The sequence below is a fragment of the Phaenicophaeus curvirostris genome, chromosome Z, assembly GCF_032191515.1.
Source record: "Phaenicophaeus curvirostris isolate KB17595 chromosome Z, BPBGC_Pcur_1.0, whole genome shotgun sequence".
In the NCBI taxonomy this organism is placed as follows: domain Eukaryota; kingdom Metazoa; phylum Chordata; class Aves; order Cuculiformes; family Cuculidae; genus Phaenicophaeus; species Phaenicophaeus curvirostris.
In genome coordinates, this window is record NC_091431.1 from 51,273,504 (window position 1) to 51,287,083 (window position 13,580).

Genomic DNA, 13,580 nt, shown 5'->3' on the forward strand with positions numbered 1-13,580 from the left:
GGGGATGGTGAAGTTTCCAAAGGCATTTTATTTCCAAAGCACAGCATTCCTCTTTGGCAGCAGGCTCTTCCCACAGCCACCCAAGACCTACTGCAATAAGAGGGCTTAGCCACTTCCATGCACGAGCAGATCAGCCACAAGTGAGCGTGGACATCCAGAGCAGGGCCACAGCCATCCTGAAACTCACACTGCCTCCTCATAAAGGCAGGTACCTGTGTTTCTGAATGAAAAACAAAGCCAAAATGGAACCAAAGAGAGTCATCGATGAGGAAGGCAACAGTGAGAGGGACTGACCACACAGACATTTGCCCTGCAGCAGGTGCCACATCAGCAATAAGGAACGGAGGGGCCTGAGCCCTTCAGACTCCAAGGAGTTTAATGACATAATGGCCTGAGAACTTCAACATAAAACAGGAAGAGCAACTAACGAAACTTACAACATAAAACCCCCCTCCTGTCATTTTTATAGTAATAGTAAAACACTTTATTGAATTTATGAGCTACATAATGACTATGAAGAATGTAACCTGAATTAGAACCAACTCAGAAGTATAATATCAACTATAAACCCTTTTCTATTACCCCATTCCTTTATCATCATCCTACTCTGCTCTTTCTAAACCAAGGGATAGCACACTCTTCAAAATTTAGTCTGAGATCCATCTCCTAGCTTCTCAATAAATCACACAAAACTCAAGCATCTGTAATGGACACAGGGCCAGAAAAATCAAGGCTTGGCCCAGGAACAGATTTTATAGCTAGATTTAAGAAAACATTGAAAACCAAAAAAAGTAAACAATATTTGTGTGAAGGTTGCACCTGGGAAGGTGCAGGGTTACATCCTGAGGGTTTTGGTTGTGAAGCTACATAGCAAGGTGCAGCAAGGCGTAATTAGATCGTTCAGAGTCTAAGATGGAATTCATCAGTGCAAACCTTCAGAACAAAAGCACAACCCCATGATGCACCCCTGTGCAGGGAGCCAGGGAGTCCATTTAGGAGCAGGTGCATTAGCAAGACTTTGAAGCACTGTCTCCAGTGCCTTTTCAGTCCTAGGATTTTGACATGAGTGATAAAATCTGTGCAAAGCTAGAGAAAGCATTGAGGGGCTGTTTATATCCAGATCCATTATTTTTGTGGAGGAGTTTGTAAATGAATGATTGCGGGGGAGGGAAATGTACATAACGCAGCTAAAGCAGCATGTTTTACTGTGTTTTCTGATTCCATTTTACTCCTTTAGTCTCTCTGGTCCCCAAGGATTTTTCTGAAGGGGCGATAAAATAAAATGGGTGAAACAAAGCCATAAGCCAGTTAAGTCTGAAAGACATGTCATCTCATCTAAAAAGGAGAAACGGACCATTTCCATGCCTAGGGCTGACAGCAATGCCTGAGCTAGCAATAGCACTATTCCATTTGATTTATAGAATAATGGGGTGACAAATGATGACAAAAATAAACTTTTACTGCACTGAACTGCTCCTTTATTTATGAAATTTGGCCAAGTAGTGAAATCTTTTATCTGCAAGTTGTAACATGGAGTGGAAACGAGCGATTATGGTGTGGTAATAGTAATCCAGTGATGGAGGCCGAGTCAGTTGGAAATGGATTGAGGTAAAATAACTACCGCACCATGATAAATGTGAACAGCGCTTTGCTGACAGATGATCTAACAGGTGTTCATAACAACTATATAAGAGGATTTATTTATGACTAGCCACAGCCACAGCACTGTAAATCAACTCCAGCAGCTGCACACTGCTGAAACCAAGTCCCTGATGGAGAAACAGTGCAAGAACCCAAAAGAACACAATTCACTCCAGAATCTTAATCATCAAATAACATGTTTTTTAAGCAATTATACCACAGTGCAGAAACCAAAATGACTTTCAATGATGTGAAGCTGAGCCTCCAACTAACTTTGCCCAAACTCAGGTATTGGCAGAGGCCCACAGACCCAGATGGATCAAGAAAGTTTCTTTTGTGCAGTATCAGAGGCGTGTTCCCCCCACCCCCCTATTTTTTCTTTTTCTGATAGAAGAAGCCACTTTGCTGTTGTTCTGGTGTGATGTTAGGGCACGATAGTAAGGGCAAGAGGGACAGAAGAGGCTCCTCTCTCTGCCTCACCAGGGTGTACTCCCTCTTAGCTGTGCTGAATCCAAGTGTCTGGAGGGCTGCACTCCAAGCCCCATCAGTAAAACGACCTGACCACCAAAACAAACCCCAAAACCCATGAAAACAGTGCAGCCTCACAGAAGAGGTTATGAGGCCTTTAAAACCATACAATAAATCTGCAAACATTTGAAGACAGACAGCTGAAGGAGGAATCAATGATACCAAGTGGGACAGATAACCTGCTTTTTTGTCAGAAATGGAAAACAGTCAAAAAAAATTACCAAACTGGTAATGTTTTCATCTCTTTTACCTCCCTTACAACCAATGTTTTAGAGTCATATGTAATGCCATTTACTTTCCAGACAGGATTCAGCAAGCGTTGGTACATTGTGCATTGCTGGCACACATGTAGGGTGCAACTAAACACCTAAACATCCTCACATACATATGTAAAATGAGGACAAAGCAAAATGAAAAAGATAGAAATAATAAATACTGTGGGATCAAATTATACCATCCCCAAAGAGAAGGAAGTGGCCCCTGCAGTGAGGTATGTCATATACAAGCCTCCAGGCACTATGTGGGAGAAGATTGTGGGGTTCTCAGAGGGCCGGGGCAGAGCCAGCTGCCCCCTGTGAGGCTGCAGTCTCCATGTGCACTCACACAAGTCTGCTCAAGGTTGCGGGAGTGGAGGTCTGGCGCCCAAGAAAACCCTCCTTGGGATGGCTGCAGGCAGACCAGCCCACAACTTCCCTCCTCTTGGGATTTAATGAGTAGCCTCCAGTAAAGCCCAGCCCTTTCTGGAGGCCAGTATTCCACACCACTCCTAAGGGGCTTGCTGCCTCTCCGCCAGCCCGCCTGCTTTACCCAGGCAGGCTGCTGGGAGCCCCTCTAGCATCACAGCTGGGACAGGTATGCCCAAGGGCTGCAGGGTGGGCAGAGGATGCTCCACCGGCCCTGTGGAGCCGCACCTACCAGCCTCAGCTCTAGGGGCATCTGCAGGGGCAGCCCCATTCCAGCCCCCCTGGCTGTCCAGCCTCAGCTCTAGGGGCATCTGCAGGGGCAGCCCCATTCCAGCCCCCCTGGCTGTCCAGCCTCAGCTCTAGGGGCATCTGCAGGGGCAGCCCCATTCCAGCCCCCCTGGCTGTCTCGGCTTCAAAGCCCTGTGAACACCGATGGCCTGTGGCTGCTGCCAGTGCTTGGCGGGGACAAGAGGTAGCTGTTTTGGTCAGATGTGATGTGTTGCAGGAGAAGAGCTGACACTGCCTCTCCCAAGGCTCCCATCCTCCCTTGCCTACTCTGCTCCAGCTGCTGGACTTGAGGTGCTGTGTGAGCCCAAGCTGGTGGTGTCCCAGGGTTCAAGACAAGGTGGAAGCTCTGCAGGGCAGCTGGAAGCACCAAGGTACTCCCTCTCGTCTCTCTCACCCACCTGCCATTTGCCATGGCTAGTGGCTGAATGGCTGCCAGTTGTGACTGATAGAAGAGGAACCTTTCACCATCTTCTCACCACCCACCCAGAGTCCACCAGCATTTTTACAGGACAAGTGAGTAGGACCCTTGTGCACCAAGAGGTCTTGCTCCTTCTTGAAGAAGCAAGCTGAGTTGTTAGCTGTTTTTTTTTTGCAAGGCTTAGTCTAAATCCTTCCCATCAAGGAGTAACACCAGGTCTGGGCTGAGCCAGAGGCAGGGGCATGGAGATGTGGACACACAACATACCTGCTCAATTAGATGATGCTACGGGCAGAGCTGCTGCCCTCCTCCCTCTTCTCTCAATGTTATTACTGGGAAGTTGGTCAAAGGCGGAGGCAGGTCACCAGGAGATGGGGGTAGAGCAGACTAGGACCTGCAGAGGACTAGAAAAGTGGTGGTGGAAGCCAGCAAAAGTCATTTTTGCCCTCTCTCTTATAGATACACAATGGGAAAAAGGAGTTTAGAATAATGCTGTTTGCACCAGAACGTACAGAGACATTTAAGTGGATCAGGATTTGGGGCAGAATCGTCACAGCATGGGCTCAGTTACCAGCCACTGAAAAATAGTTCAGCTTATAGGTTCTGAGGCAAAACCAGTTAACTCTGGGACTGGAAAAGCTGTGGTGTTCACCATCTCTTTCTCTTCCAAACAGGTTCACTGAACTGTGCTACATAAAGCACAAGTATACCAGATAAGAGGAAAATAACCTGAACAGAAGCATTGCTTTTATCAGCGTTGTGCACAAAGGCTCTCATCAGCAATGAAACCACATGATGCAAACACAGCAAAGCCTGCTGTGCGCACCACAAAACATTTAATATAACATACAAGTGTTCTAAGAACACATACCTTATGATGAAACAAATAAGAATATGGGGAAGGGGAGGAAGAAAAACTGAGAGAAAAAGAAGGGAACAGGGTCCAGCTCTCATACGCTTGTTTCTGGCACACACTGAAAGTCAGATGAGGACTTGCACATTGCCTACAGAAATCTTGTTGGAGCATTTCAGTGCTAAGTTAAAATTAATCCAAGCATATAAGAAATTGTGTGCAAAACTAGACAGTTCAGTAATTGAATATTTTTTAAAAAAGAATTAATACTGATTATGGTAATGGACCATTGCAAAACAAAGTGTCTGAAAGGATTTCACCCTATCACCAAATATCAGTCATTAGCCTAAGCCTCGGACTAAGAGGATTTTGAGCCCTTATGGTTTTTTATATCCTACCCAATTCATATCTGTACATTCCTTTGCTAATGTAAATTTCCAGTTTTATTCCAAATTTAGTAAACATATTATCTTGTGACAGTGGTGACCAGAACTTAAGTACATGTTGTTTTTAAAAACATAGGAAAAAAGTTAATTCCTTCCTCCAATTTAAACACAATGCTTTAAAAATGTTACCGAACACCACCTTGTTCCTGAGTTAATAGAAAAGATCATCAGGAAAGACCAATTTATCTCTTTTATGCCACTCATTATTTCATGTATTGTATCATGTCCCTGTTCTAGAAACACTTTAATTTCTTCCACTATCCTTTCACATGGTATTCTATTTATATCTTCCATTATTTTGTTCCTAGCTCTAGACCCATTTCTATTTCTGCTGTTTTTCTTTAGATACTGGTTACTAGAATTAAAGCTGGATATGCAGGAAAAACCCTCATCCTTTTATACAACAGCACAAAATGTGAAAGTTAACTAAGAGAAAAGAATTATGTTGACTTTCATTCATCAAGCCTATGTCTCTTCCAACCTGGTTATTCTATGATTCTATGATAACATAACTCTTCCCCATACCCTATTCTTTCCAAATGTTTTTAATTATATTGGGATAATTGAATTTAAAAATTCAGTTACTTAAAACCAAAACCAATACCCCCTTCCTCTTCACAAGGGGGAATACGTGTGTGTGTTTAAACAACCAGGAAGCAAAGAAGAGGCAAAGTGTCAACCTCTCACTATGTAGAAACTTTCGGATCTGTTTGTTCTTGCTCTTGTTGGATGGATTCTTCATAATTACCAGCAACAGTTTTACAGCCTGGACTAGGCCACAAGAGTCTTGGGTCTCTTTGAATAAGTAAACATATGTTGGGCATGAATGAATTCAGTGTAATAAAATCATACACAAATCTCCTGTTTTTGATAATGTATTTCAGTTTGCAGTTATTTTTTTCCTATTTTCCTGCATGTTTCTGTATTTGAACCCATCATAATTTAAGTGATTAACCCTCACCTCCCACTCCCTAAACTAGACCTTGATACGATTTCCTAACCATCTCAGCAAAACCCACCTCACTGGTCCTGCAATACTATGCTTTGGTCTTCCTCATGAGTCACGCATGCAGGTATGTTCCAAGGCTGCCCAAGCCTGGAATCCCAGTGAAGCTGGGTGGTTCTCAGGCCATAGCTCCTAACTGAAAAGCCTACCCACAGAGACTGGAGCTGCTGCTACCTGGTAGCAGCAAATCACTCTGAAATGAGTACTAGATTGCAATTTATACTAGTTATCTACTTAGTATCCTCATTACCTTTAATATGCCTCCATAAATGATGAAAAGTATCAAAGAAAGTGAATAAAAATTATATATAGCAAACCCAAGGAACAATTGTTAACTACTGCTAACTGGCTGAATTACAACTAAGTGCAACTTCCAGTATTATTATAAGACATGTACATGTGTTCATGTTCAGGTTCCTGAAAAGCTGAGCTTCATTGCAGGTAGAGATACGTGACTATTTAAATATCTGCCTTTAAAGAAAATTTCTTTCCATATTACTATTTGGGGAAGACAGCATAAATGTTCCAATCACACCACTATCAAGAATTCGAGTTATTGTATCAAGAGTTATTGAACTACTGGACCAAATCACAAACTGTTGAAAAAATGCAAATTAATACCAAAAACTCCACAAATATCCTTACTATACACATTTCTGGGCTTCATTAAAGGGAGGCAGATATTAACTCAGGAACATGTGTGATTTACACAGCATTAATATGCTCTCCTTTGATTTATACTGTGGTAGAAGAAACAATTCTAGCTTGTTTCCTCCTTTACAGATGAAGGTTCTGCAGTTCAGCTGTTTCTCGGGAAGCATGGTTCTGTATCTTTCCCTCACCACCTTCTTACTAAGTCTTACTATCAAATAGCATCTAGACCAATCTGCATTTTCTTTGAGATAATGGTATTTTCAACACTGAATAATTTCTCATCTGTTTGAATTGTTTTTGCACCACATTTGAAAACCGTAATTCATGAAGAAGCTTATTGCAGGATTAGAACTTCAGAAAACAGTGTAAAAATTGATAAAGAACAGGTACGTTTCTGTTGAGGGCACAAGATTCTTTGTCTGAGAAGTGCCAGTATATTTTGGGTGCTAGCAAAACCCAGAACTACACTTCCCACAGAAGCGCGACTTAAATACCTAAAAAAGAACCCCTCTTCAGAATTTGCCAATTCTACTATGCTTTCAGTTCTACCAAATTTAGTAGAAAATTCTAGAAGAATTTTCCAGTGTGCAGTAATGCAGCATTTCTGATGAAGCAGTACATACTATCATTCAGAAAGCTAATCCAAAACAGCACCTCTTAGCATTAAAAGACTATGCAACGATCCTGGTGACAGAGCAAGGTTACAATTACCCCAATACCTCTGTCATGAAAACATCTACAGCAGAGCCGTGAGTTACTAGAAGTTATAGTGTTGGAAGTGAGAGGAACTGATATGAAATGACAAAACTCAGTATCTTCAGTCCTACCATGTAACCAGAATGCGAAGGGAAGGTGAAAATCAGCGACACCCAGGCTATAGGCAGAAAACTGGGCACAACAAAGGTTGCACAGCTGTTTGTCTCCTCAGGCCTAGTTAGGTAGATATGGCTATGAATTTCTCTTTGTCTCAGGCCCTGGTTTATGCACAGGTGGGAGATGTTTTAATCTCATTTTAATCTCAAAAGAAATTTGAAGCAAAGATCTGAATAAATTGTTAAGTTAGATGACAGAATTTGCCATAATAGTCTATTAATCAGTTTTTAATATATTTTCTAATAATTCAATCAATATTTTATGAATGGGCCAATCTGAAAATAGGCAGTTATTGGCTTTGTTTATTAATAAAAATGCAACTGTATAGCAGAAAATTACAACAGGAACACAAACACTCACTACTTTCGCAAGAACAGTTTGCTAATGCATATGTAGCGTCCAGCCTTGTTGGTCTTTACTTTAATTAACCAGTTATATACAACACTGGCAATCACCTTATCAGTTCTTCATGAAAACAAGTAAAAGGGAGCCACTGCTCATAAGACTACTTTATTGGCAACTTAACAGAAATATTTGAGAAAATTGCAGTAAGTGGGAACAATCTTCTTAATACAGGAATTCAGGTTTATAAGCACTTCCAGAAAGCAAACATTATTTTCTTGTACCTATTATATTTTTATACTTACGCAACAAAGCCTCCCAAACCACATAGTAGCTGCATATGTTGCTGGAACCTACCTGCCATTTTAACCCAGTTTTCAAGCAGTGTGATTTCCCTTGAACTTTATTATCTAGTATTTGTCCACTAGGGTGGGGAAAATCAATGGGGAAGAAAGGTACGGGGGAAGGGAGCAGAGAGGGAAGGACCAGGGTAGAACAAATGGGAATTACATTTAAGAGTGCTGATAACTGACAGCAAAATATATATTCTTTGGTTAGCAAGCAGAAAAAAGGAAGGGACTTGCATATATGACAGATACACACTAGCATTCTAAAGCAGAAGACAAGAATGTCAAGAGCGTATTCTTCCCCCACTGCCAGATGGAAAGGCTATTATTATAAATGAAAGGCAGCAGTAGTGGATGCCAGGCACTTTTGTTGTGTGCCAGATTCTGAAGTCCAGATGTAAGCAGGTTACCCCTGGGACAGGACAGGCTTCAGCTCCCGCAGCAGAACAGAACCAATCACGGTTTTCTCTGTGTTTATGACGAGCTGTGCTGTAGAGCTGTCCTTCAGCTCCACTGTGACTAGCATGAGTGACCCACTGTGCACAGTCTTAGCTGCAAACCTAGAGAAGGAAGGAAAAATAAAAAATAAAAATTAAAATCAGTGAGGATCTTAAGGTCAAAGACTGCTAATATTTCTTTCTGCAAAAGTTAAACAAGCTCAAATATAATAAAGTGTCTCCAATTTCATTAATGCATTTCAGGGGATAAACCATAAAGACATCCATAAATTCTTCAGGAAGAATTTGTTCAACATTTTGTAAATATTTTTGCATTTAAGAAAGAAAAAAAAAAGTATCATGCAAAACATTGTATTTAATAGTAAAAAATAAACCCTATTTAAATAAAACTTTTATGTAAAATTCTGGTTCTTTGGTTCATCTGCAATACTCATGCACACTGGCAACTTGAATTCAGCTGTATGGATTTTTCCATGGATATGTATAATTACTTGGTGCCCCAAAGAAACTGCAACTATGTCAAATATAGTAGAACACTTCCAAAAAGCTAACTAAATTGCTGTACATCCAAAGAAGTGCATCCTCCTGCCATCTTGGCAATTAATTCAAACTACAAAGATATAAACATCCAACACAATCATTTGAAATGATGGTAACAGCAAGACATCAAGTCATTCCATCTGTGAATTTATCTCCAGAATGTGAGAATATTTAAGCATAAAAATGTGGACAATACTTCTAAATATTTTAGAATTATTAAAAATCCTACAAAGCAAATTAAAAAAACCCCTAACCTATCAGAGAAGCAAAACTTAGGACTACTGCAGCATTACTGAATTCCAAGACATAAAGAATCCACTAATTACATGGAATTAAAACCAAAACTAGCCTTTTAAGCACTACAATTGACTGAAAAGCCATTTTAGGCACAATGAACTTCTGTCAATCCTGTTAATTCATTCTGCATGCACAGCCAGACCCAAGAGACGAGGAGGCAGAGGATGGTAACAGCCTCGTCTTCCATCTTTCACAAGGAGCACCCCATGCTTTTTTTTTGCCTTTCCCCCCTCCCTTGGTTACTTGACAACAACAAAGTTGCTGCACATGGGCTTTTGAAAACACTAACAAGTGTAGAGCAGGTCTGTGACCCAGTCTGACCCCACTTTGCAGGGCCAATCTCCTCTCCTCTTTCTGAATGACACGTGTCTGAATCAGAGCCATCTGCCTCAATTTGCGCAACATCTTCAGCCACAATAGGACCCAGTTAGCCCTGACAACAGCTCACAATACAGAAAAATCAAACTGCTGGGCTGACAGCACCACTGTGGGCTATTCAAGAGCAAACCAACTGGTCAGTGTCTCATGTCTGACAATTAGCACGGGCCCTGCAAAGCGCCTACTCAAGCCCTTGGGGACCTGTTTAATTACCATCAACATAAAGGAGGGAGTTTATCAGGAGGTACTAAAAAAACTTCACTCCAGACTTAATTAAAATATTAGCCACTTAAGCAGGAAGCAGGTTCTCTTCAAACGAGAAGTAATTTCTGTCTTTTTTCTTTTTAAACTAAGCATATCAAAATCTCATAACACATTATACTAATTAAGGAAACATGGGGCATTTCTCTAATGTCACTCATCACAGGTCAATCTATTTCTTTTTTCTGGACTATAGATACATTCAAAGACCTCTCCCTTTAATAGGTGGTTCTAAAATAATGTTATTACTGTAAAATTACCTACTCAGCTAGTTACATCAATTATTTAATCTATTTACACTACCATGTAGAAAATCACTATTTCTCTTGTTGATTTTGACAGGGGGATAATTATAGAAACAATAGTTTTATTAGTCACTTTATTTACTTAACAGTTGTATCTTGGGACAACACAGAAGCAGATTATGTCTGAGTATGCACGTAAATAGGTTGGTAGCTGGCACTCCTGCTGTGTTTCATAGCCCCAAGGCTTGATTTTACCATCTTTTAATAAAACCTGAAACTGATACAAATTCAGTGTTCTGTGAAAGCCAAGAGCATCAGAGGCCCAAAGCATCAGAGGGAGTTTTGCACTCATACTTTTACCTGTGGATTTGCAAAATCACATAGGGGATCAATAGTATTTTTCCATACCTCTGAGCAAAACATGTAAAATCAATAAAATGTGAGTTTGTATGTGGTTTGCAATATGCAAAGGGTCTGATACTTGGATAATTTTAAATGAAGTGTTAGTTTGCATAACTAACAGTGGCTAATCGGTTTGTTTTAACAGTCACCAATCTGGAATTACTTAGTGAAAAAAGAACTGGAACAGAACAGGATGGCTTATTTCAACACTAAAAAAAGGGAGTATAGAAGAACAGCCACACAATGCGTTTACTACTGCTTTTGAACTTCAGAAATAAAAATCTGTTCTTTAAAACAGGGAAGATAATTTCATTTCTAAAGAGAGCTGTAACATAAATATGCTTATATGATCTGTGAAACGGAATACAGTTATAGAAGGATGACACAGTTGACCTTTGGTTAGAAGACACTAGCAGTAAAACTGATTTGCTAATTATTTAGATGTTTTAAATAGATGTCCTTGAAGGATTTAGTTAATAGCTGGGTTTTTTTGACTAAGCACATGTTATTGCGCTTATGTGCTTACTCATCGTAAGCCCACATAGATTTTCCAAAACGTGTGTTGTGCTCAACTAAATACTTGGAGCAGAATACCATTAAAAAAACCTTTCAGCAACAAAACCTAATCACTTTATTTAGCGTTTATTCTTTGTGAGAAAATCTTATTTTCCCCACAAGGTCAGTAATTAATTTTTTTTGTTCTTCTGAAAGTTGATAGTGCCTTAAAGGTTAGAATTTGAATACAAAAAGATTGAAAAAACTACAGTGAAACCAATCAGAACTTAAGAGACTGAAAGAAGCCTTGGGAACCGAATTGTAGTATGTTGACATCTAGCTTGTAAATTGGTTGTTTCTAGGTCCAAAAGAAAGTATTTGCCCTACGGACATCTCTGAATGTGAGATACTGTATTATGAGCATGGTTCCGTTGCAAAAAAGGATGCATCACTGAATAGGAAAAAAAGCAAGTAAATGATAATACCTTTCTGAAAACAGAACCAAATATTCACTAATAGTTTCAAGATGGCCGTTTCTACTATACTACAATTATTTTCTAGTTTTCTTTCTGTGATAATATTAATTCCAACTCTGATTTCACATCATTAAAAACATTTAGGAAGATCTGCAGCTGCTAATACCTTCACCATTTAAAAAATGAAGCCTGATTAGAAACACAGCAATGTGAGACATACTAGTATATTCTAAGTTATTCCAATTTTTTTTCTTACTTTAAAAAGAATGTTAAATATTCTGAGGCTATGTCATGTGCAGAAAAAGAGACAGAGTTCATGGATAATTTTTACATAAATACAGTACCTGTCATTAATCAAGGAAATAAATATTAAGAAGCAAATTCTAAATCAACAAAGTACTGTTTATTTTTAGAAAGTCACCCAGTCTTTCAAGAGTTAAAGATCAAGCGCATATTCTCAGTCACTTTCCATGAAAATAAGATTTGTTAATAATTATCACACAGAAATATTTTATTTACAGTTGATATGAAGGGAAAACACAGAACATCAGACACCACAACCTGACAGCCATTTACCAAACACTGGCTTTGTAATGACGACCAGCTTAACTACAGGTTAGCAGTTATTCTTCCTTTATTTGTAGAGAGAAAACAGTTACAATACACAGGATATGCATTTTTATAGGGAAAGGTCATGAAAATTCCATGCTAGTGAATAAATAGCAATAGAGTAACTCACACAAAACCTGCTCTTTAAAATTCAACACTGGAGAAAGTAAATTTACACCTGAACACTCACTGTCAGGACATTTGTTTACAGCAGAGCAGGTTTTGTTACGCATAATTCAACAGCACTAAAACATACTCTCTCTCCTGTCGGGCGATCTTCTCCTTCTTTGATTTTTCTATTCAAGCTAACTTTTTTTCTTTTTCTATTCTACTGCTTATGAGAAACAGTGACAATGGCCAATGGAGGCTAAAACTTCTTTTTTCTCCACCCTTCCTTTAAATCTTGTATATCCTTCAATAACTGCCTGCTGAAGCAGACAGAATCCTATTAGTAAGAAAGACGATCAGAAGATGCAATGCCCTGCCCTAGCTGTAGAAAAATAAATAGCCCAAAGTTGACAAATGTGTAATCAAGTTATGCAGTGAATATATTCAGAAGAAAAAAATACTGCTGTGAATTAGTCTTCAATTTGTAAATATAAGAATGAAAAACTATGAAGTACTTTCCAGTGTATCAATTGGACAAGACAAATATTTATAGTGTCAGTGCTTTGAATTTTCACTTTACTCTGATAAATTCTGTTCAAGTACAGGATTGACTTTGTAATTAACATTACATCTAAAAATTGGTTAAATTACTAATTACTTGTATTCATTTTTTGAGTCAGCCTTAGAACATGAAAAAGAACTATTCAGAATAGCATTATTATGTATTACTTCTGACCTGGGGACAGAGTAGGCTTAATACTAAAAACATAAGCAGAAATACACTCACACACAGAAAATATTTTTTTGAACCTGGTGATTTTAACTGCTGAGGAAAAGCCTTGTTTAACATTGGTTATTAATAATAAAATTTGATATTTACCTTTAAAGTCATATTATAATTTGATGGGCTTTTTTTCAGTACATTTTGTGCTATTTTAACACTATCCTAGAATAAATTGTTAAAAATACCTAATTCATTACCATAACGTAATTGTTTCCAATATTAAATATTTTGGGGTTTAATAATATAACAAAACTGTAAAGTAAATTGCAATCAAATCTGTACTGTATTTTTATCATTTTTAGTTCTATTGCCGAAATAAGATTTTCAGTTTGTCCTCAGTTGCCAGTGAGTTATTGCACTATACTTCTAAGAAACATGCATGAATACAAGTGAACCTTCTGAATTTACTGTCCAATACACAGCACACATTCAAAATAATCCTCCATGA

The 13,580-nt window shown here is 39.1% G+C and overlaps 1 protein-coding gene across 2 annotated transcripts in view; it reads right to left on the reverse strand.

Moving 5' to 3' along the window:
• Window positions 1–7,881: 7,881 nt before the first annotated feature.
• Window positions 7,882–13,580, reverse strand: part of AP3B1 (adaptor related protein complex 3 subunit beta 1) — a 161,553-nt gene continuing 155,854 nt past the window's right edge. For both annotated transcript variants that reach the window (XM_069880721.1, XM_069880720.1), the window contains exon 27: window positions 7,882–8,639. In XM_069880721.1, coding sequence (XP_069736822.1) covers window positions 8,486–8,639 — 154 coding nt within the window. In that variant the 3' untranslated portion in view covers window positions 7,882–8,485. The remainder of the gene's footprint in view (window positions 8,640–13,580) is intronic.